Below are 21,976 nucleotides of genomic sequence, written 5' to 3'. Positions count from 1 at the left end.
AAAAATTCAAGATTCAACAGCAGATGGCGGCATTACATTTACAATGAATGCAAAAAATTAAAATTAAAACAGCCTTGTAGACAGTCTTGCACTGAAAACTTGTTTGGCAGAAACATAAATGTGTAATTAAGGCTAAACCAGTAACTTGTTTAACATGATGTTGAAAATATGTAAAATAATACAATATTTATCTAATATTTAATATTTTTAATTAGATCTAAGGCGTGTGTGTGTGTGTGTGTGTATATATATATATATATGCATGTATAATTTCTAGTGTAAACTGATAGATGATTAGATGTTTTGCTTTTTGCTATTACACCCTGGAATATATATTGCTGCTGCTGTGTGTCCTGTTTCAGGATCTTTAGAACCATCTGTGTGTCTATATATATATATATATATATATATATATATACACACACACACTCACCTAAAGGATTATTAGGAACACCTGTTCAATTTCTCATTAATGCAATTATCTAATCAACCAATCACATGGCAGTTGCTTCAATGCATTTAGGGGTGTGGTCCTGGTCCAGACAATCTCCTGAACTCCAAACTGAATGTCAGAATGGGAAAGAAAGGTGATTTAAGCAATTTTGAGTGTTGCATGATTGTTGGTGCCAGACGGGCCGGTCTGAGTATTTCACAATCTTCTCAGTTACTGGGATTTTCACACACAACCGTTTCTAGGGTTTACAAAGAATGGTGTGAAAAGAGAAAAACATCCAGTATGCAGCAGTCCTGTGGACGAAAATGCCTTGTTGATGCTAGAGGTCAGAGGAGAATGGATCGACTGATTCAAGCTGATAGAAGAGCAACTTTGACTGAAATAACCACTCGTTACAATCGAGGTATGCAGCAAAGCATTAGTGAAGCCAAAACACACACAACCTTGAGGCGGATGGGCTACAACAGCAGAAGACCCCACCGGGTACCACTCATCTCCACTACAAATAGGAAAAAGAGGCTACAATTTGCACAAGCTCAACAAAATCGGACAGTTGAAGACTGGAAAAATGTTGCCTGGTCTGATGAGTCTCCATTTCTTTTGAGACATTCAGATGGTAGAATCAGAATTTGACTCTTTAATATTAGAATTGAATCTAGCTAATATAGGCTACAGACATATTTTTGGTTTATAATTGTAACCTGAACTTTCTCAACACTCTGTAGCTAACACATTAATATTTAGAGACAGAAATATAATTTTAATGCAAAATACGAATTTATAATTAACAGAGATCGCACTCACAACGAGCAATGGAATTCTTTCCAAATTAAATATTTTAAATAGTATAGAAATTGCGACTTTTTGACTGGTATTGATAAATTGCACTAATGTTCCAATTGCGTGTATTTAATGCAAATTTCTTGATATTTTTAATGACCTTGGGAACCCTGGATGGGCGACTAAGTGATGTGTAAAATCGCATCGTTAAAACAATTTCCATTCACGAGCCAGAGGGGTCGCTTAATTTACACCATGCCCAGAGCACAGCAGGAAGGCAACCTCCCCGCAACGTGTCATTAGAACTCAAGAGAAGTGAGTCAAGAGGCAGCAGCACGACCCGCACGCCCGGCTCATGACGCGAGACTCACTCGAGAGCGCGTGGTGTCACCGTGGGAACCGGGAGACTGACTGGCGGACAGGGGAGGGGCGCGCGCCGGTGTGTGAGTGGACGCACGCTCGCTCTGGCACATCGCCGTTCACTCAGAGAATCATTCATTCAGCGCAATAGAAGAGCGTCATCAGGCAGCGGATGGTGCTCGTGCTGATAGTGAAGATGATGATGATGGAGGGACAGTGCAGCCGCTGCAAGATCGTGGTGGTCGGGGACACTCAGTGTGGAAAAACGGCGCTGCTGCATGTGTTCGCCAAGGACAGCTTCCCAGAGGTGAACGGATCTTAATACTTTTCTTTCTATCTAAAAAAATAAAATAATAATAAATAAAATAAGTTATTAAATATGACGAATGCAGCGATGAGAAAAGTCAGAGTATGTGTGAAAGTAGTATGACTGTTTCAAACCAGTGAACTGTAAGTTGCATTAAATGTAGTGTGATTTAATTTTTTAGTTCATAATATGTTATGAGTTAAATCATCTGCATGATGTCTCGTGCTTGTGTATTAACGGACTGGTCACAGTAGAGTGCATGTGGATAGAAAGATGAGCAAGAGGCTCGTTTTTAACTTGGCACCGAGGCGTTCACTGCACGAGACGCAGAAGTGAGACCGCTAATAACCAGGGTGCGAATTGAGTTCGTCGCACGTTTTATTTTTACATTTGCATTTTAATCACTGACGAAAAAAAAAAAAAAAAAAATATATATATATATATATATATATATATATATATATATATATATATATATATATATATATATATATATTATTATCATCATTATTTTACAAGTTAGAGCCAGGTGGACATCGAATATGTTTTTAAGAAATTGTCTGACAACTCTAAGTTAGCCAAGAGACAATTCGTTCTCAAATAAGAGATTTTTTCCCCAACTGTCTGAAGTAAGAAAAGAAAATAATAAATAACTTATAATAATAACCAGCGAAATATAACAGAAATCGAGTTTGACGAGTGGCAACTAGGCTGCGCCATGATTTGAATGAAAAAATCACTATTTATTGGTTTATTATTTAAACAGCATTTTTCTTTCTTTCTTTTTTCTTTTTGCAGAATTATGTGCCCACAGTGTTTGAGAACTACACGGCGAGCTTTGAGATCGACAAGCACCGCATCGAGCTGAACATGTGGGACACATCAGGTGAGATCTGGCTTGGCATCAAAATCGGAAAATCGTATTTTTACCAAATGCTGGGTATACAGCAGGGCACTGTATACTGTATCACTTGACATAAACTAGAAGTAATGTCAATTTGAAGTTTTATCTGGTTGACTCCTTATCAGTTCACACAGTCAAAACACAGATTTGGATTTAAACATTAAATGTGCATGATAATTACACGACACTCAGTTAAATAAACATGCTTGTAATGCAGTCAACTATAATGACAATGTACTCATTCTCTCTCTCTAAATATATATATATATATATATATAAGATCCATATGAACTTAGGCAGTCTGCTAAAGGTAGTATACTAGTATTCCAGTCCAAACATAGCCAGTGATGTACTGTGACTCGAGCATTAAGAAATCTTTGCATGGAAAAACAGATAGCAATAGCAAAAGCTGTACTGTAACAAATCCTGGTGCCTGTCTCTTCTTTGCCTGGACATGGTTCATTCCTGTCCCTCCTGGCTTATAACCGCTCCCATGGCTTGGCTGACCCCTTGTGAACTTGTATGGGAACGACTGAACATGGCTTTTTTTGTCTTTGGTCATTTTCAAAAAAAATGTGACATCTGAACTACAAAGTGTCAGGAAGCAGAACTTTTGCTGCTTTGATTTAACAATACACAATAGACAATGCAGGGTTTTTGTATACGGAGTAGGATATGATCCTGTTATATTGCTATTGAGCAATATAATATTGCTATTGAGTCCTGGACTCTATCTGTGGGTGAGATCTATAATATAAATGGCTTTGTGTGGTAAGCCAGAACTCCAGTAATATGTTCAGGGCTGTGAGTAAGTGTTTGTACAGTACTGTCAGTGTGGATTTAAGCACACTTGGTGTTAAGCTACATCATTGCTGACACACACTCATCCTGACGCACACTTCAGGGGGTTTCTCAGCAAGTGTGACCCATAAATCCCCCGCTCTAGGCCTCTGCATGTTTCCCCACCCTGCTATAAAAGTCCTTTATGGGAATTTCTTTTCTTGTCATCTCCATTTTTACGTTCCTGTGGGAATGTTTTCCTCTCTTGCTGTTGTTATTGGTCTGTAGGGCTGTGCTGGGTCAGACTGTAACCCTGTCGAGAATAAATCTTTGCTTAACTGTAAGCGCTCTCATACCACAATCTGGGACACAAGAGTGTTTCAATGTGGACTGTGTCAGCCGGTTTTGATCTCTATCACGGTTTAAAAATGTTGTCAGTAAGCCCTCTTGACAACAGCAGGGCACCCATCGGCTTTGTGTGCAAAAGTATATGTATATGTATTTACGTCTGTTTTATTGGCTGATACATCTTACCAAAGTGACCTAAAATAATTCAAAATTTCAGAAAAATTTAAGGCAAACAGAAATTAAAAAAAAAGTGCTAAATTGAAGCTTTTCCCAATGTATGGCCCCATACATTAAATGTGCTTCTGTATCACTTGTGCCACCAAATGCATTTCAAAAACAATGGCTATATTTGGAAATGCATGGCATACTACTCTTTCTGTAGTATGTATACTGTGCAAATCTTTGCAGGAATGGAATACCCAGATGACCTTCTACATTTGAGAACATGTGCAGTATACAACAGAGCTCACTGCATGAAATATTGTATCCCACAATGCAATGAACTTGACTTGATCTTTCAAATCCAGCGTGATGAACGAGCCAGACATAGAATCCTCTACAAAATCTTTTTCTTGACAAATGTTAGTATGTGTTGTTGATTTGTTTCCTAATTAGCAACTGCTTATTGTTGTCTCTTCACATAAAAGAGATAGTTCACCCAAAAATGAAAATGTGATGTTTCTCTGCTTACTCCTAAGGCATCCACGATGTGGGATTGACTTTGTTTCTTTAGTAGAACACAAACAGAGATTTTTAAAACAAACCGTTGCAGTCTGTTAGTCATATAATGCAAGTGGATGGGAATCACGGTTAAAACATACAATAAAAAAAAACAAAAAACATACACAAACAAACCAAATTAAACCCTGTCACTCATGGCAATACATTGATGTGTAGATAGACATAAAAACGATCGGTCTGTGCAAAAAACTGAATAGTATTTATATAATTTTTTTCCTCTGATGCACTGCAATGCATGAACTTTGACACTCCTAATTGACTTTGTAGATAGAGTGTCAATGGTCCATTTATGAGATAGGTGGTGGTTATGCACTTATATCTGCGATCCACCATAAAGCAAGAAGAAGATGCCTCACATGCAGGCCGTGAGTAAATTAGAGATAAAAGGGTTAATTAACAAAAAGCATTAAAAGATATGTGGCAAAGTAAATGGGATGGTGAGAATATAGGACTACATTTATATAAAATAAAAATGAAAATAGTTGGAAATGAGAGCACTTAATCAATCATTATATATAATAGGAAAACATGAGTCTGGTCTTTATGTTAAATATGATCTTTCTGAAACAGTTATTTTGATATCATGAAAAGGATATGATAACGAAAGATTACAATTTACAGAAGCACTTCATATAGGAATTAATCAGAACTCACTTCAGAAATTGTTAAATAAAGATGCAACTATAAATTTGTTTCACATACCATTTAAGTATCTCAAAGATACAGAGTTAATGAAAAGGATTTAAATAATTATGTTTTTTTTCTTTCTTTCCTTAAGTTTTCCCTTAATTTCACTCTCCATCCTAGCAGGTGGTGGTATATGTACCTAAAGCTGGTTTGCCAACCGCAATAAAATATTAAAGAAGAAGAAGAAAAAATTCCATTCCTTGACGATTAAGCTAAATAAAGATGGTGTCTGACAAGCTGCGCCAAAACACGATCATATTTTGCTCATGTTTTGGTGGCATCTAATGGTGGCAGTGTAACTTAAATCACCACAAACACCATTTCCCAATACTAAATAGTATAGTAATACTATTTTAAATACTACCATTTTATTTACATAAAATATTATTAATGGAATAATAATATTTAATGAACAGTAACAGCCATCATAAAAGTTGCTAAGCAATTCAGTATAAGGGGCAGCGCTCTAATATAGCCTAAAGTTACATAAAATATAAAGTTATGAGGCTGTGCCCTCAGCCAAAACTATTTACTCTGGAACAAATAATAGATCAATGAGACCAAAGAATGCCTGTTAGAGTTACCCAAAACAAATTATATCTCATGTTTAAGCACTATAGAGACACCAGAGCTAGCTGCAGATCTGACCGAGCTGAGGCTGCTGTCAGCGGCTTCAGAAGCGCTTGAACAGCTGCTTTAGCCCTGGAGTTCACATCTCCAAAAATGTCTAAGCAAATAATCGTTATTAACAAACCACATATTTTAAGTCTAAACAACAATATTCTCACCTACAAAAATTAAAATAACATCCTGTGACACAAAAACAGTTTTGTTTATAAAATAGTGGATTTGGTACATTTAGAAACTAATATGCATCTTTTTAGGGCTAAATAAGGGTCCCGCACAGGTACCATTTTTGTGGGAGTGTAGGATAAAAATATTTTGATATGAAAGTGATTCACTTTAAGTGTTCCAAAATGATGTAACTATGTGAATACATCTGAATTTGTCACTTGATTTGTTAGGGATGAATGTGTGTGAAAAGTGAATTTGCAGTTGTAAAATCGAGAGCTGGATGAGTGTTTTGGCCCGGCCATCTGGAGAACTAGGGCAACTAATGATTTGATGACTAATGAGAAATGAGTAATGAGAACGTTGAATGGTAATGAGAGGCTCCCTTTGTTTAACTGCGTGTGATTTGTTTTTCTGTTATATGCTGTGTATGCTTTCTTCAGCTTTTGCCTCAGTATTTTCAGTCATTTTGAACCATCCCCTCAGTTTATATAACCAAACAAACTACATGCTGACAGACATCAACTTACAAAGAAGTCTAGGACTGTAAACATACAACTTCCATTCTATTATTCGCATATCTGTCAAGGCAGTTTTTATTTGTTTTGAGATACTGAGAGCTGAGATGAGAATGGTAATCGACAGCATGCTGTATATGTTGTTGATAGAGTTTAATGGGAAATTTAAAATGATAATTTACTCATGTCATTCCAGAGCTGATAACAATTTTTTTTAATGTCGTCAAACACTTTTTTTGACAGTCCACTTTCTGACATTCTAACTATAAGTAATTTTGCAAGTACATGTCATCTTCCCAGTCATTAGAGCATTAGTAGATTGTCTGCTTAAAATCTGCTAGACAGCTTTATTTTGATGGTCCCCCAACAGACATTTTACTGACTATAATTAAGTAGTACGTCAACTTATTCTACTAACCCTAACCTAACAGTCTACTAATACTCTAATTAATTAGTTGACATGTAGTTGCAAAGTTACTTATATATATCAGAATGTGTCTAAAGTGGAAGATATATTATCAAAATGTCCACACAGTGCACTTTCATTGTAAATGCAAAAACGGGTCAAACATTCTTCAAAATATCAAACAGGTCATATGGGTTTGCAATGACATGAAAGTCAGTAAATGATGAAAATTTTGATGAACTATCCCTTTAGGTACTTTCCTAAATTTAGGAATTTAGATCACTTGAATTCTGCTAAAATAGTCAAACAAAAATAGGCCATGTACACAATGCACTGTCAGTCATCAAACATAATGGGCCCTATTTTAACGATCTGAAACGCAAGTGTCAAAGCGCGAAGCGCAAGTAAGTTTGTGGGCGGGTCTCGGCGCTGTTGCTATTTTCCCGGCGGGATAAATGGCTCTTGCGCCCGGCGCAAATCTAAAATGGGTTGGTCTGAAGTAGCTTCATTATTCATAGGTGTGGTTTGGGCGTAACGTGAAATAAACCAATCAGAGCGTCATCCAACATTCCCTTTAAAAGCAGGTGCGCAAGTTCCATTATGGATTGCTATTATTATGGCGTATTTACCAGGCGCACGCCAGGAGCGGTTCACAGCCGAGGAGACTGTTGTTCTTGTAAGAGCAATGAAAGACAGAGAAGTTGTGTTGTATGGGGATGGGAGAAACCCACCCAAAATAGCGTCGGTTAAACAGGCGTGGGAGGAAATAGCCACAATTGTTTCATCGATTTTTTTTTTCCTGGTTCTTGACGGACAAATCAATTTGTCAGATGTCCTTATATACATATATGACCTCAAACAGGTCTGATCCTTAATTACTACAATTAGCCTGAATAATTTGTAAGCTAGATTTATGCCTATTTTTTCACATCTTCGTGGCACACCACAATGATTTCCGTCATCTCATGTGTTAATATTTTTTTTTAAGTGTAACAATTTATGATTTCCAAAAATAACTGTTGCATCTGTGTAGATTACATGAACAAAGTGTATGCGCGTTGTGCACGCTATACATTATGGTCAAGCATGCGCCCTTAAAATAGCATAATGAACAACGCGCAACGCGCCACTGACTTTAGACTAGTTTTTTTCTGGTCAGTGGCGCAATTGTTTAATGGTACAGCAAAATAGCACCAGGGATTGTTTGCGCCGGAACACGCCTCCTTTTTTGCGCTGAACCGCCCAGGGAGCGCAAGTTCATTCACTAGTTTAGCGACGTGCTTCTGTGGAGGGAAAAACGCGCTTTGCGCAGGTGCAAAATAGGAATGACACATGCGTCGGTGTACAAAGTCAATTGCGCTGGGTGCAAGATAGGGCCCAATGAGTCTTTGGTCGCTGTAATTTTGCTTATAGGTCAAAATAGCAAATACCAAATGCACAAGACGGCAAAATGCTGCTATGGTTACCACTGTGTCAGTCATCAGTGATAAATCCTGCACACTGGAAATTAAATGTTAATGCAACATTTCAGTCATACAACCTTCATCAGGCATTGTTTCTGCTGGCATAACATCCTTCTTTTCAGTTTAACCTTTTCATGCATTACCCTTAGGCCTGTTTAGAGCTTCCAAAATGCAAACATAAACACACATTCACACAGGTAATCACGCTGTGTCTCTGATGCTTCTTAATGAGGTGTCTGTCGATGTCTGTGTGAGCATATGTGTGCTGCTACTGAGCTAACTGACACTCTTGTGCTCAGGGCTACATCTTCAACAATTACATTCCATAGAGTTCTGCTTCATGCACACACACACACACACACACGCATCAGCACAGCTGGCGAGAGGTGAATCTAGGGACTGGAAGAGGAGAATGTTTACTGGCAAACATTCAGGTCAGCGTTTCATATGGACACGCTGTTCTTAACAAGACACAAATTATGTCTAGCACTACAGACATACTCATAGTAATAATGTCTCAAAAATAAAACAAAAAGAAAACAACCGGCCGAGATTTCTGTGGAGACAGAAATAACCACTGCAAACAAGACAGGAAATTAATGTTTTTTTTTTACCATGAATACGTGAATGTTTTTGGTTTGGCGGAGGAGAGTGATCATAAATTATATAAATTATAAAGACTTCAAATTATAAAATAGAAAAACAGATAAAAAAAGACAACATGAGTGTTAAGAAATTAGCCCACACACATACAAATGCAAAGAGGCTGAGATACGGAGCAGCTGTACAATAAACACTGTTTCTGTGTGTGTGTGATGTGTGTGTGTGTGTGTGTGGCGAGGGGGGGGGGTTAATTAAACTATACTTTGGGGACAACTAAATGATCACATACATTTCATGAAATTTGATAAATATTATTTGGCCATTTGTTGTTGTTATTATTATTACTCTGTTGTTGTTAAAGAGACCCCCCCCCCCCCCCTCAAATGCGTAAATTAATAATAATTGAAAAAAAAAAAACAGAATCACTGAGTTGGAAAAAGGATCGCCCTCTCCTAAAATGACTTGTGTAAACTCAATCAGGTGAAGCTAACCACCTTCTCAGTGGCGCATAAAAAGCCATTTGACTTTCAGCTGTGATCAGCTGTGGTCAGTTGGATCAGCTCAGCATAAAAAGAGCTTTCCTGGAGCATTTCAGTCCTTGGTAGTGCAACTGAAGAAAATTATGTGTGGCAAGGAACTGTCAGAAGATCTCCGGGATAAAGCTGTGGAGAGTCACAAGTCAGGAGATAGACGCAAAAAAATGTTTTAACGGCTTTATCAATGCCTAGAAGCACAGTGAAGTCTATTATTAAGAAGTGGGAGGTATTTGGTATGACACAGACCCTCCCTGGATCAGGACGTCAGTCCATACAGAATGAAAGAGCCAAGAGGAAACTGCTCAGAGATGCGACCAAAAGACCTACTGCAACTCTGAAGCAGCTGCAGGAATTTATGACAAAGAGTGTGACTGTGTGCAAGTGACAACAATATCACAGATTCTGCACAAATGTGATTTGTATGGGAGGGTTAAAAAAAAAAAAAAAGCCACGCCTCAAGAAAGGCCTCATGCAGTCTTTACTGAGCTTTGACAAAACACATCTTGAAGATTCTGAGGCAGATGAGACTAAAATTTTATTATTTGTCCTCAACAGCAAACAAAATGTCTGACAGAAATCTAATCCAGCTCACAGTCCAGATAACAGCGTTCCTCCAGTAAAGCATGGAGGTGGTAGGATCCTGTTCTGGGGGTTTCTCTGCAGCAGGGACTGGAGCACTTGTCAGGATTGAAGAAACAAATAAATGGGGCAAAATACCGTCTAATTCTTGTAGAAAACCTTCTCCCCCCTGCCAGAAAGATGTCAATGGGAAAAAGTTTCACCTTCCAACATGACAATGACCCAAAGCACACAGCAGAACTGAGCACACAGAGGTTGAAGGAGTAAAAGGTGAATGTCCTTGCATGGCCCAGTCAGAGTTCAGACTTAAACCCCACTGAAAATATGTGCAACGACTTGAAGACTGCAGTCCACAAGCGCTCACCATCAAATTCACCTGAGCTTGAGCAGTCCTGCAAAGAATAGTGGGCAAATATTGCAAAGTCTAGAGGGCCTATCATACACCTGGTGCAAGTGTTTTTGCTAGTTTCAACCCGACGCAGGTCTCATTTTCCCATCCTGCGTCGCGTTGTTTAAATAGCAAATGCATTTATGCTCATTTGTGCGCTCATGGTCATTTTTCAATATAAAACAACAAAAGATTAAAATGTAATAGATTATTATTGTGTAGACTACATGAATCTAAAATGCTCTTATATATCGTTAAAATAGGGCCCTACATGCAAAGACTACAGGATGTTATTAAAGCAAAAGGTGGTTCAAAAAAATACTGACACAAAGGGGATCCTTTTTCCAACTCATTGATTTAGTTTTTTGGGGGGGGTTAGTTGTTGTTGTTTTTTGTGACATTGGTGTTGTATCTTGAACTTGGATGTTTTAAGTTTCATTGAGTAAATACAGCAGGATAAAACAAAATCTGTTCGTCTTCATTTCAGGATTCAAAGCAACAAAATATGATCATTTTAAAGGGGGGGATGATTCTTTTCTAAACCCACTGTATATGTAAGGAATGAAAGGAAAATAATTCATACATAAAATAAATGATAAATGTATGTATGTATGTATATATATATATATATATATATATATATATATATATATATATATATATATATACATACACTCAACAGCCACTTTATTAGATACACCTGTTCAATTGCTTGGTAACACAAATTGCTAATCAGCCAATCACATGGCAGCAACTCAATGCATTTAGACATCTAGATGTGGTGAAGACGACTTGCTGAAGTTCAAACCGATCATCAGAATGGGGAAGAAAGCGGATTCAAGTGACTTTGAACGTGGAATGGTTGTTGGTGCCAGACAGGCTGGTCTGAGTATTTTAAAAACTGCTGATCTACAGGGATTTTCACACACAACTATCTCTGGGGTTTACAAAGAATGGTCCGAAAAAGAGAAAATATCTAGTGAGCGGCAGTTGTTTGGACGAAAATGCCTTGTTGATATCAGAGGTTGATATCAGACTGGTTAGAGATGATAGAAAGGCAACAATAACTCAAATAACCACTCATTACAACCAAGGTATGCAGAATACCATCTCTGAACTCACAACACGTCGAACCCTGAAGCAGATGGGCTACAGCAGCAGAAGATCACACCAGGAGCTGCTCCTGTCAGCTAAGAACAGGAAACTGAGGCTACAGTTCACACAGGGTCACCAAAATAGACAACAGAAGATTGAAAAAATGTTGCCTGGTCTGATGAGTCTCGATTTGTGCCGCGACATTCAGATGGTAGGGTCAGAATTTGAACATGAAAGCATGAATCAATCCTGACTTGTCTCAATGTTTCAGGCTGGTGCTGGTGGTGTAATGGTGTGGGGGATATATTCTTGGTACACTTTGGGCCGCTTACTACCAGTTGTAAGCCCTGTACCCTGCACAGCCTACCTGAGTATTGCTGCTGACCATGTCCATCCCTTTATGACTACAGTGTACTAGTGATGGGTCGTTCTTGAACGATTGGTTCATTTTGACTTTAATGTGACTCGGGAAGAACAAGTCGTCTCGGGAGTGATTCGTTGAGTCGCGCATGTGCAAAATTCTATAGGCTCTGTACTGGAATTAGTCAAAATCACCTGTTTCAGTCGATGCAGTCTGGCCGGAAAGAGAATGGATTAGTTCATCTATTGAGTATTCAGGTTTTTCGAGTCATTCATTCAACACGTGACAGACCCATAAGCTTTACCCTATACAGTCTGAGCCTAAAAGAGATTTAATAATAATAATAACCAACTCTTTATTACCTTTGTTACTACATTCAGTGAATGGAAAATAACTTTCATGACAGAAATTCATGCATTTATAAACTGTAAGAAGTAAAAAGTTCACTTTACGCACATGGCCTCCACAGTCTCCAGATCTCAATCCAATAGAGCATCTTTGGGATGTGGTGAAACAGGAGATTCGCATCATGGATGTGCAGCCGACAAATCTGCAGCAACTGTGTGATGCTATTATGTCATTATGGACCAAAATCTCTGAGGAATGTTTCCAACACCTTGTTGAATCTATGCCACAAAGAATAAAGGCAGTTCTGGAGGCAAAAGGGGGTCCAACCTGGTACTAGCAAGGTGTACCTAATAAAGTGGCCAGTGAGTGTGTGTGTGTGTGTGTGTGTGTGTAATGCAAAAATATTACTTCGAGTAGGGTTTGGGGGATTATTAATGGGTTTATATAAAAATAGACAATAGAAGTATATTGAATATTCTCATTTAAATAGCTAAGTAAACAAGTTTATTTTAGAAGCTGTTTATAGGGAGAACAAAAAAACAAAATCTTCTGTGTCCGTGTGGACTAGCACACTCAACCTTGCGACAAATAACAATGACTTGAATATGACGACAGAAATCACCTGTTTGTCATTCCAGTGTGTCTCTCTGAACACTTTTATTAGTTTCTTCTTATCCTTATTTGCACTCTCATCTAGGAAATTTGATTGGACCATCTTTCCCTGTGGTTGACAGACCTGCCGGAGGGAACTGTGGGACATGCGGCTCAGGGTGGCTCCTGAGGCCAGCCCATAATAACTGATCGCTTTGATCAGCGCTTCAAACACTCATTGTCCCTCTCTCTGTCTATGTCTGGATCAGTGTCCTCACTCGAGGGAAGGACAGCAGAGTGAGAGATGGTTTCTCTGTCAGGAAAGACAGAGGCAGTTCACAAGCCCATTCAAAGTACTGAGCATTATGTGCATTTTCTGAATGTGTCCCACGATCCCATGAGCTCTACTTTATCCATCACAAATGAACTGGAAGCAATATAACTGATTTATTTTATTTTATTTTATGCTTATTTACTTTTGATCACACTGCTAAACAAATTAGTCACTATTACACAAAATCGAATTAATAATAGTTATTGTTTTCTGTAATTATAACTGGTCAGTTTAAATGTAATTTGTTGAGGTCACGTGACAACAATAACATAATTCTGGCTACCTGAAATAAATAGGAGGATGCTAGATTGATAAAACATGATACAAATATAGGTTAACTAAAATAAAATAAAAATAGAATACAAAAACCTGTTTTATTTTAGCTAGTTGCCAAGAAAATATTTCTCTGTTTCATATAGTTGACTTAATGTACTAAATGAACTCAAACTAAACTATATATATATATATATATATATATATATATATATATATATATATATATATATATATATAGTTTAGTTTAAGAAAAAGAAACTAACAGAAATGGCAAATCACAATACAATTACTAAAACTGTAACTAAAATTATGAGGGAAAATCTTAACATAAAAACTAATTCAAAATAATAATAATAATATCTCAATGATACTAAAATATCACTGGTGATAACCTCATCACATTGCATTAATAATGTCCAACTTTTATCTTGGAAACAGAACCATTTATTTTGCAGTTATAATTTTTGTTTTGTTTGTTTGTTTGTTTTGTTTAGTTTTTTAAGATATCTCTGCTATATAACTTTTGGTTCATTCAATACACTGGAAATGGAAGTAGGAGGTTGGGCACAATGCATTGTGGGAAACAGCGGGTAAACCATGAACACTGACCTGAGCTATGAGTTATGATATTATTGTCAGAATTTGGATTTGTCTAAAATGTTTTGACTGTCATGAAAACACTATCATGGCGACTTGACTTGACTCGACTGAGCCCTGGGACAACGGTGGCTTAGAAAATTCATATAATGTGCACAGTATACAGAATACATTATTCTGCAGAAATAGTATGGAGACTAATGTTGAAAATCTTATTCTGAGCACAGCCAAATAGAAATAATTGACTATGCTGGAATTAAACTGACCTCTCCTTCCGGCACTCACCACTGTAGAAAGATCAGTCTTTTATATCTTCTGCCCTGCTGTATGACATCATTTGTACATGCCCCAGCATTTGCAAATGCCATTAGCAGTGTTTCCTCTTTGATTTGAACATCACCTTTATCGTAATGAAGTGTTTTCATCCTGGCTTGTGTTCTGCAGGGTCCTCGTACTATGATAATGTGCGGCCCCTGGCGTATCCAGACTGTGATGCTGTGCTCATCTGTTTTGATATCAGCAGACCGGAGACACTGGACAGCATCCCTAAGAAGGTCAGAACTTCCTCTTATTTCCTTATTTCTCTTCTCTTGTCCTAAAAAAGAAAAATATCAGTATAAACTTGCTGAGTGCGTTTTGGAATGACATTATAAGCTGTAGTTGTAAACACACACATACTTGCAGCATTAGTCTCTCGCTGTGAAACACAATGTAATTGTCCACTAAGAGAAGTTTTTGTTTGTGGGTGTTTAGCAGTGGGGGAGTATGACGGCATTGTGGATTTACACAAAAACACAAGCTTTACCTAAACACAGATGCCAACAATTATGTGGTGATGAGGGTGTGAGCCTAGCGCTGAATGTGTTTTTCCATTCTAAGTATTTTTTTTATTATATGTTGGGTGAGAAAAAGATATTCAGATGAAAAGAGTGGGCAATAATATGACACATTGCGTGTATACACTGCCATTTAGAAGTTTGAGGTCTGCAAGTTTTTTTGTTTTGTTTTGTTTTATCTTTCAAAAAATGAATGCTTTTATTGAAAAAGGATGCATTAAACTGAGAGGAAAAAAAATGACAGTGATTTTGTTTTGACAATTTTATTTCCATTTTAAATGAATGCTGTTGTTTTGAACTTTCTATTCACTAAAGAATCATGAAAACATGTACAGGTATCGCAGTCAGGAACTAGTTATAGTAATAATATTACTTTTTTTCTGTAGTGTAACTAATTAGTAATAAGATTTCAATAATAATATTACAGTTACCATCCGTAAAACAGCTTGCTATTATATTATCAATATAAATCATGTTACTACAATTAAAAATCTTATTACCTTCTGTGATTTCTTTTGATAAAATACTGTCGACAATGTAGCTACAAATAATAGCTACAATTAGCTTCAAGCTACGCATGAAAATGGAAAAACAGTCACTATCAGTCACCATTGAGTATTTGGCAATAACTTCCGACTGCGATACAAGGTAGATTTTGGTCAAATGATGAGGCAGAAGTATATTGTTAGAAACATTTTGGGGGGGGTATTTTATGGGGAAGATTGATAAGAAATGTGACACTGCACACTGGAGTAAAGATGCTGAAAATTTAGCTTTGCATAAATTGCATTTTAAAATATCTAAAAATAAAATATATTTTCTGGTTCTGTTATTTTGAATAGTAATAACATTTAAAGGTATTACTGTTCATATTGTATTTTTGATCACATAAATGTAGACTTTGTGAGCGTAAGAGACTTTTTTTCAAAAACATGGAAAAGTCAAAAACAGTCAAAAGTAAAAAAAAAAAAAAACCTATATATTTGAACAATACAACTTTTTTTAATTAGAAAAGAGTGATTGTATTTGTAATTATCCCAACATTTCTCCAAAAGCCTTTCATTCTCTAAACCATCACTGTTGTTCTTCTAACCCTGTCACAGCAGACACACTGAATGTCTTTACACCAGAGACCTCAGCATCTCACCTCTGAGGCCACAGAGGCGGAGCTAAAGGCTGTTGTGGAATGTTGAGAGGCAGGCAGTGACCTCCGATTGGCCAGTTAACAGTGGCATTTAAGGTTAAAGATCACAGCATTGTTTGATGGATGGTTGAACACATTCAGAACTTGTGGAATGGTTCCATAGCTGAGATAGCTGAACCTTTGCAGGGGTTGGTGAACAACACACACACACACACAAATACACCATGCATGCTGACACACACAAGCTGTCTGTATAACTGGATTTAGATGGTTCTGCATTAGCAGGAATGTTCCTGAAACGGGTCTTGTTGGGATCATTTTAAGCTACATTGATGTAAAAGTATATTTAAAACCAATGTTGTTTACCATGCTGTGGTTTAATTAGTTAAAAACTGGTGTAAATATTCTGTGATTTGATTGTGAAAGTAATCAATGTGAAAGTAGTCAGATTGCTTCCCTAACTCTCTGGTATGTATGCACAACTACATTATGCACTCATTATGTGCATATAAACTAGCTGAAGTAATGTACCACAGACTCACTGTATCACAGCGGAAACAGCTATTGCAAGTACTGGCCATAAAATGAAATCAAATATTTAAAATGTTACTCCTAAAGCTGTTAATAGCTGTGTAAGAAAGAAAGGTAGTTAAAACAGTTAAAATATTATTATAATTGTAAAATTGTAGTTTTCTATTTGAATTGATATTGAAGTGTAATTTATCCCTGTGATGCAAAGCTGAATTATCAGCATCATTACTCCAGTCTTCAGTGTCACATGATCCTTCAGAAATCATTCTAATATGCTGATTTGCTGCTCAAGAAACAATTATCATTATTCATTTTGAAAACAGTTATGCTGCTTCATATTTTTGTGAGGATTCTTTGATTAGGAAGAATTTATTTGAAATAGAAACTTATTTGTAACAATGTAAATCAGTTTGGTCAATTTTGTGTGTCCCTGCCGAATACAAGTATTAATAAAAATAATTAGAGTTGGGGTACTCGAACTTGGACTCGGACTCGAGTCCGGACTCGAGTCCAATTTTGAATGAACTCGGACTTGTCACGCACTCGGGTGAATTTGTACTCGGACTTGACACGGACTTGAACATTTTGGACTCGGAAAATATTCCGAGTACAGTCGAGTCCACGTCATGTGTAACAATAAAACCAGCATAAAATTGAAATTATAAATTAATTAATGTCTCCCCTTCTGTCATTTTACTGCACAACATCAGCAGGCAGAAGTCTCATGCTTGCAGACGAAACACACGCACCACTCACTGGATATCAGTGTGGATTAGTTATGGGAAGTTCGACTCTTTTCCGCGAACCGGTTCTTTCGGACGGTTTGATTCAATAAACCGGTTGGAAAAAAAAAACAGTTCACCGGATACATAATCCATTGCGATGTATTTGTTATTAAATTAACTTACGTTTCGTCAGATTGCCCTTCATTCAAGCCCTCGGTTTACCTGCACTCATAACATTAGCACAGAATCAGTTCAGAATCAATCACCAAAAGAATCAGTTCGGTTCAGACGCGCTGTGAGTCATTCGGCTTTATGCTGAATCACGAATGCACAGTATCATCAGCTCCTCGGTTCTCGATTCGGACGCGTCCGAAAGAAACGGTTTTCGGTTCAGTGTACTGATGATCTGAAAACTGATACAACCGGTTCTTGACTCGAGAACGAGAATCGCTCAAAACCCGGGTAGGAAAATCTGACAGGGTAGGATAAAATGTCAGGACACCGGCACGTGCTGCAGTTCAGTATCATCAGCTGCTCTACTCGTGTTCATTTTCTGTTTACTACAAACTCAGTTTGTGAATCTGTCATCATTAACTATAAATACAGTACAGATATTTCATTAATCATCCCTTATTCATATTAAACATGGAGTCTTTAGAGTCTTAATTATTGTCCAGCTTCCCTGAAAACCCCTTTGGCCCATACATAATCTACAATATACAGATTAGAAACATGTAGCCCCTATCTTAAAAAAAAAACCGTATATATATATATATATATATATATATATATATATATATATATATATATATATATATATATATATATTATTTTTTATTAAAAAATATATATTTTTATTTTTTATTAAACTATTAAAGTTTTATCACACTTTCCGATGTTTACCAAAATACTTGAAAAATTTCACGCATGCGCAGTATCATCAGTTCATCGGTTCTCAAATCGGATGCCTCCGAAAGAAACGGTTTTAGGTTCAGTGTACTGGTGATCCTTAAACCGATGCAACCGACTACCAAAGACAGCAGCAGCAACCAACAGATGCTGCACAGCTCAGCATTGCAGGATTTGCAAGACCAGAACTGACCAAACAAGCAGTGCTACTTTATGATGCAAGTTCTCCAAGACAACAAGAAATTCATAATGTCATCATTAAGGATCTCCTCATTGGCTGCACTTTACCTCTGTCAAATGTGGGGGAGAGGCATTAAATAACTGAAATGTCATCTTTAACTGGAGGACAATATAGTGTGATACAATAATAAAATAGGTTCATTTGTATTTTCATGCACTTGTAATACAATAAAACCTTTGAAACCTTTTACGATAGGAAACTAGTTCTGTTGACATAAAATAAAAATGTTCAATGGCAATGACTAGATGTAGCAGTGGTATTTTTTTTATTACATTTTTATATTGCCATTGGTTTAATGGGTTGAAAGGTTAAAATATTAATAGAATGTAAAAATTTACAATACCAATTTATAATCTTTTTTAATTTAATTAATTTCTGGACTCGGGCGGACTCGACTCGGACTCGGCCTTTAAGAACTCGGACTTGAGTCCAACTCGGCCCCTTTTGGACTCGGACTCGGACTTGGACTCGATGTTTGTGGACTTGGTCTTGACTCGTACTCGACAAAGGTGGACTCGGACCCAACTCTAAAAATAATAAATAAATGTGAGCACAAACTTCTGAACAGTAGTGTAGATCAGTACGTAGGTAAGTAGATGGGTCGGTCAGTAGATGGATAGATGCTTTTATCTAAAGATTCTTTCTATCCCTCTCTCAGTGGCAGGTGGAGGCTCAAGAGTATTGTCCTAATGCAAAGTTGGTGGTGGTTGGATGTAAGATGGATATGAGAACAGATGTCAGCACCTTACTGGAACTGTCCAAACAGAGACTCATACCTGTCACTCATGAACAGGTGAGCGTACACACACTCACACACACACAGAGGACAAGAACATGATGAGAAAAGAGAGATTGTTTTAGGACATTAGTGTTTATTCAACTGATGCTGCACAAACATAAGAACAAAGATGCATGGTACTACACAAACATGCCTTTACACAGTCTGGAAGTCTGCTAGCAAGTTAACAGAACAAATATACCTTGTAGACTGTCAATTCAATATCAAAAAAAGATGTGTGCGAACTGTAAAATGTATTGAAGAGCATGTCTGTGAATAAAAAAGTCCCATTAAAAAAAACAAATCCGTTTTAAGGTTAAGCCCCGCCTTCCTCAGTGACTACATGAACATATTGTTTCAAATACTTTTAGATGGAAGTATAGTATCACACTCTGCAGTTGACTGATGTCACAGCTTGAAATGTCATGTCATCCATGCCCATGTTGCGTTTGAAACTGTTTCTTAAGCACGCAGAGACACTAAATGAAAGCTCTATAATTACACACAGAAACTGAAGTCCAGAGAAAGAAGTAGAAAATGTTTCCTTTATTACATCAATGCTCTGAGCTGGTCAACTTGCTGTAACAACATTTCATTATAAAACACCTAGTTCTCTCTGTATTTCTACCCTGTACTGAGAATTAAATATGGCACTTCACATGAAAATGGTGCATTTCTGTGTCCCACAGCTTTCAGTTTAAAAGGATCAGAGGCACAAAGTGTATGTTTTTGTTGTGAGGCCTATTAGACATGTTCATGTACTTTCACTGACCTTTTGTTGGAGAAATAAATGACATTTTAGAAGAGCTTCAGGTCTTATTTATGCACCCTATTTGTGGAAAGTATATGAGAAAAAAAAAAAATTAGCTGACGTGAACAAAAAGTGCGAGAAGGGAGGGGATGAAAAAACGGTTGAGTGGCATGTTTATTTTTGCTTTGACATTTGGTTCAGCTTTTGCTGTAATTCATACGAACACCAAAAAAGGGTTTCCATTAAAGAGCGTGAGAGAGAGGAGTGACAAGCAAATTGAGAAAAGATAATGTAAATTCACTTGGATGTTTCTGACACGGTACAATTAAGCTGACTTGTTTCTTTCCGTCTATCAGGGGAGCTCACGAGCACGCGAGCTGGGCGCAGTGGCGTACGTGGAATGTTCGTCCCGAATGTGCGTGAACAGTGTCCGAGACGTCTTTCACATCGCCACGCTGGTGTCCGTCAGACGTGAGGCCATCCCGAGCCTCAAGAGAAGCTCCTCGCGCCACGCTCTCAAGCGCATATCTAATCAGCCTCTACTGCCAGTCAGCTCACAAGCCACGCCCCTTGAACCCACCCCGGCCCTCAGGGAGGACAGAGCCAAGAGCTGCACAATCATGTAGACTAATGCACACACAGTCACAGTGGTGTGTGTGTGCATGAATGAAGAGATCTGCACAAAAAGAGACAGATTCTCTGTATTTATAGGAGAGTCATATTGTCCCATATATGGCCCATATGGGATTGTACAGCTGTGTGAATACATTATACAGAGGAGCTCTATTTATTAACTTCAAGTTTGCTTTTATTTTTTATCATTGTGGTATTGCTTCGCAGACGTAAGTGTCGCAAACTGTGTAAAGCAGATGCAAAAGAATAATAAAAAAAAGGTTTGGAATTTGTGGACAATTTCAATGATTGTCTCTCTTTGGACACACTTTTTCAGAAATCGAAGATCTGTAGCAAGCTCACTTGTGTGGAACTAAATCCCTGGAATTCTGGAGTTCTGAGAATCTTTCCCCAGCATTAGCCATGATTAGCATTAGCGTTAGCAGAACAAAGACATCTGTGACTTCTGCTGTTCGCTCCTTTAAATGTGTGACAGCACCATCAGTCATGCTTCATGACATTACAAAGACTTCATTCACACATCACACTATAGTGAAACACCAACGCAAATGCTGTGTAAGAAAAGAGTTACTTTGTGAGCCAGAATTTCTGTAATTACTGTGCGACGTTGGGGTTTTCTAGGTTACATACAAGAAAAGTCCACTCAAAAATTAAATTCCTTCATTGTTTAATCACATTGTTCATTGTTTAAAAACCTGTAAGACTTTTACTGTACAGATTTAAAAACACTGGGACATTTTGCGGAATATTTACTTCAGTGACACATTAAACTCTGTTGATTTCAACAGAAAATGTCATTCAGTTTGTAAAAACACTTTAGAGCAAACCACTGCAACGTAGAAACACAACACACTCGGTTTCAAAAATCTAGTGTCACTTCTCAGTGCAAAATTGTGCTCTAATTTCGACACAACAGAAATGTACACACACACTACAAATCAAAAGTCTAGAGTATTAAAAAAAGTCAGTACATATATTATATTTATACAAACGATTTCTATTTCAAATAAATGCTGTTCGTTTACACTTTCTATTGATCAAAGAATCCTGAACAGAAGTGTCACATTTTCGACAAAAATATTAAGCACAACTGTTTTTGAGCACCAAGATATAATAATATTTCATAATATTACTGTTTTTACTGTACTTTAGAAAAAAAAAAAAAGAACAAAATCTATGT

At 37.3% G+C, this 21,976-nt stretch overlaps 1 protein-coding gene across 2 annotated transcripts; it reads left to right on the top strand.

Annotated features, from left to right (window-relative positions):
- Positions 1–1,448: 1,448 nt before the first annotated feature.
- On the top strand, positions 1,449–21,073 carry LOC113044137 (rho-related GTP-binding protein RhoN). Of its 2 annotated transcripts, XM_026203786.1 has the most exons (6): positions 1,449–1,901; positions 2,700–2,787; positions 14,693–14,802; positions 19,293–19,427; positions 20,520–20,837; positions 20,880–21,072. In XM_026203786.1, the coding sequence occupies exons 1-5, from the start codon at positions 1,767–1,769 to the stop codon at positions 20,787–20,789; spliced, it is 738 nt and encodes a 245-aa protein (XP_026059571.1). In that variant the 5' UTR covers positions 1,449–1,766; the 3' UTR covers positions 20,790–20,837; positions 20,880–21,072. The 2 variants fall into 2 exon arrangements, with proteins under 2 accessions (XP_026059571.1, XP_026059562.1); XM_026203777.1 differs by having other exon boundaries at positions 20,520–21,073.
- Positions 21,074–21,976: the final 903 nt, after the last annotated feature.

This window comes from Carassius auratus, chromosome 3 (assembly GCF_003368295.1).
Source record: "Carassius auratus strain Wakin chromosome 3, ASM336829v1, whole genome shotgun sequence".
NCBI lineage: Eukaryota > Metazoa > Chordata > Actinopteri > Cypriniformes > Cyprinidae > Carassius > Carassius auratus.
This window is presented reverse-complemented; position numbering and strand designations above follow the sequence as displayed.

Coding starts and splice junctions, on each gene's coding strand:
- LOC113044137 (XM_026203777.1), top strand. CDS start 1,767: ATGGTGCTCGTGCTGATAGTGAAGATGATGATGATGGAGGGACAGTGC. Junction 2,788..14,692: donor GAACATGTGGGACACATCAG/GTGAGATCTGGC, acceptor TGTGTTCTGCAG/GGTCCTCGTACTATGATAAT. Junction 19,428..20,519: donor TACCTGTCACTCATGAACAG/GTGAGCGTACAC, acceptor TCCGTCTATCAG/GGGAGCTCACGAGCACGCGA.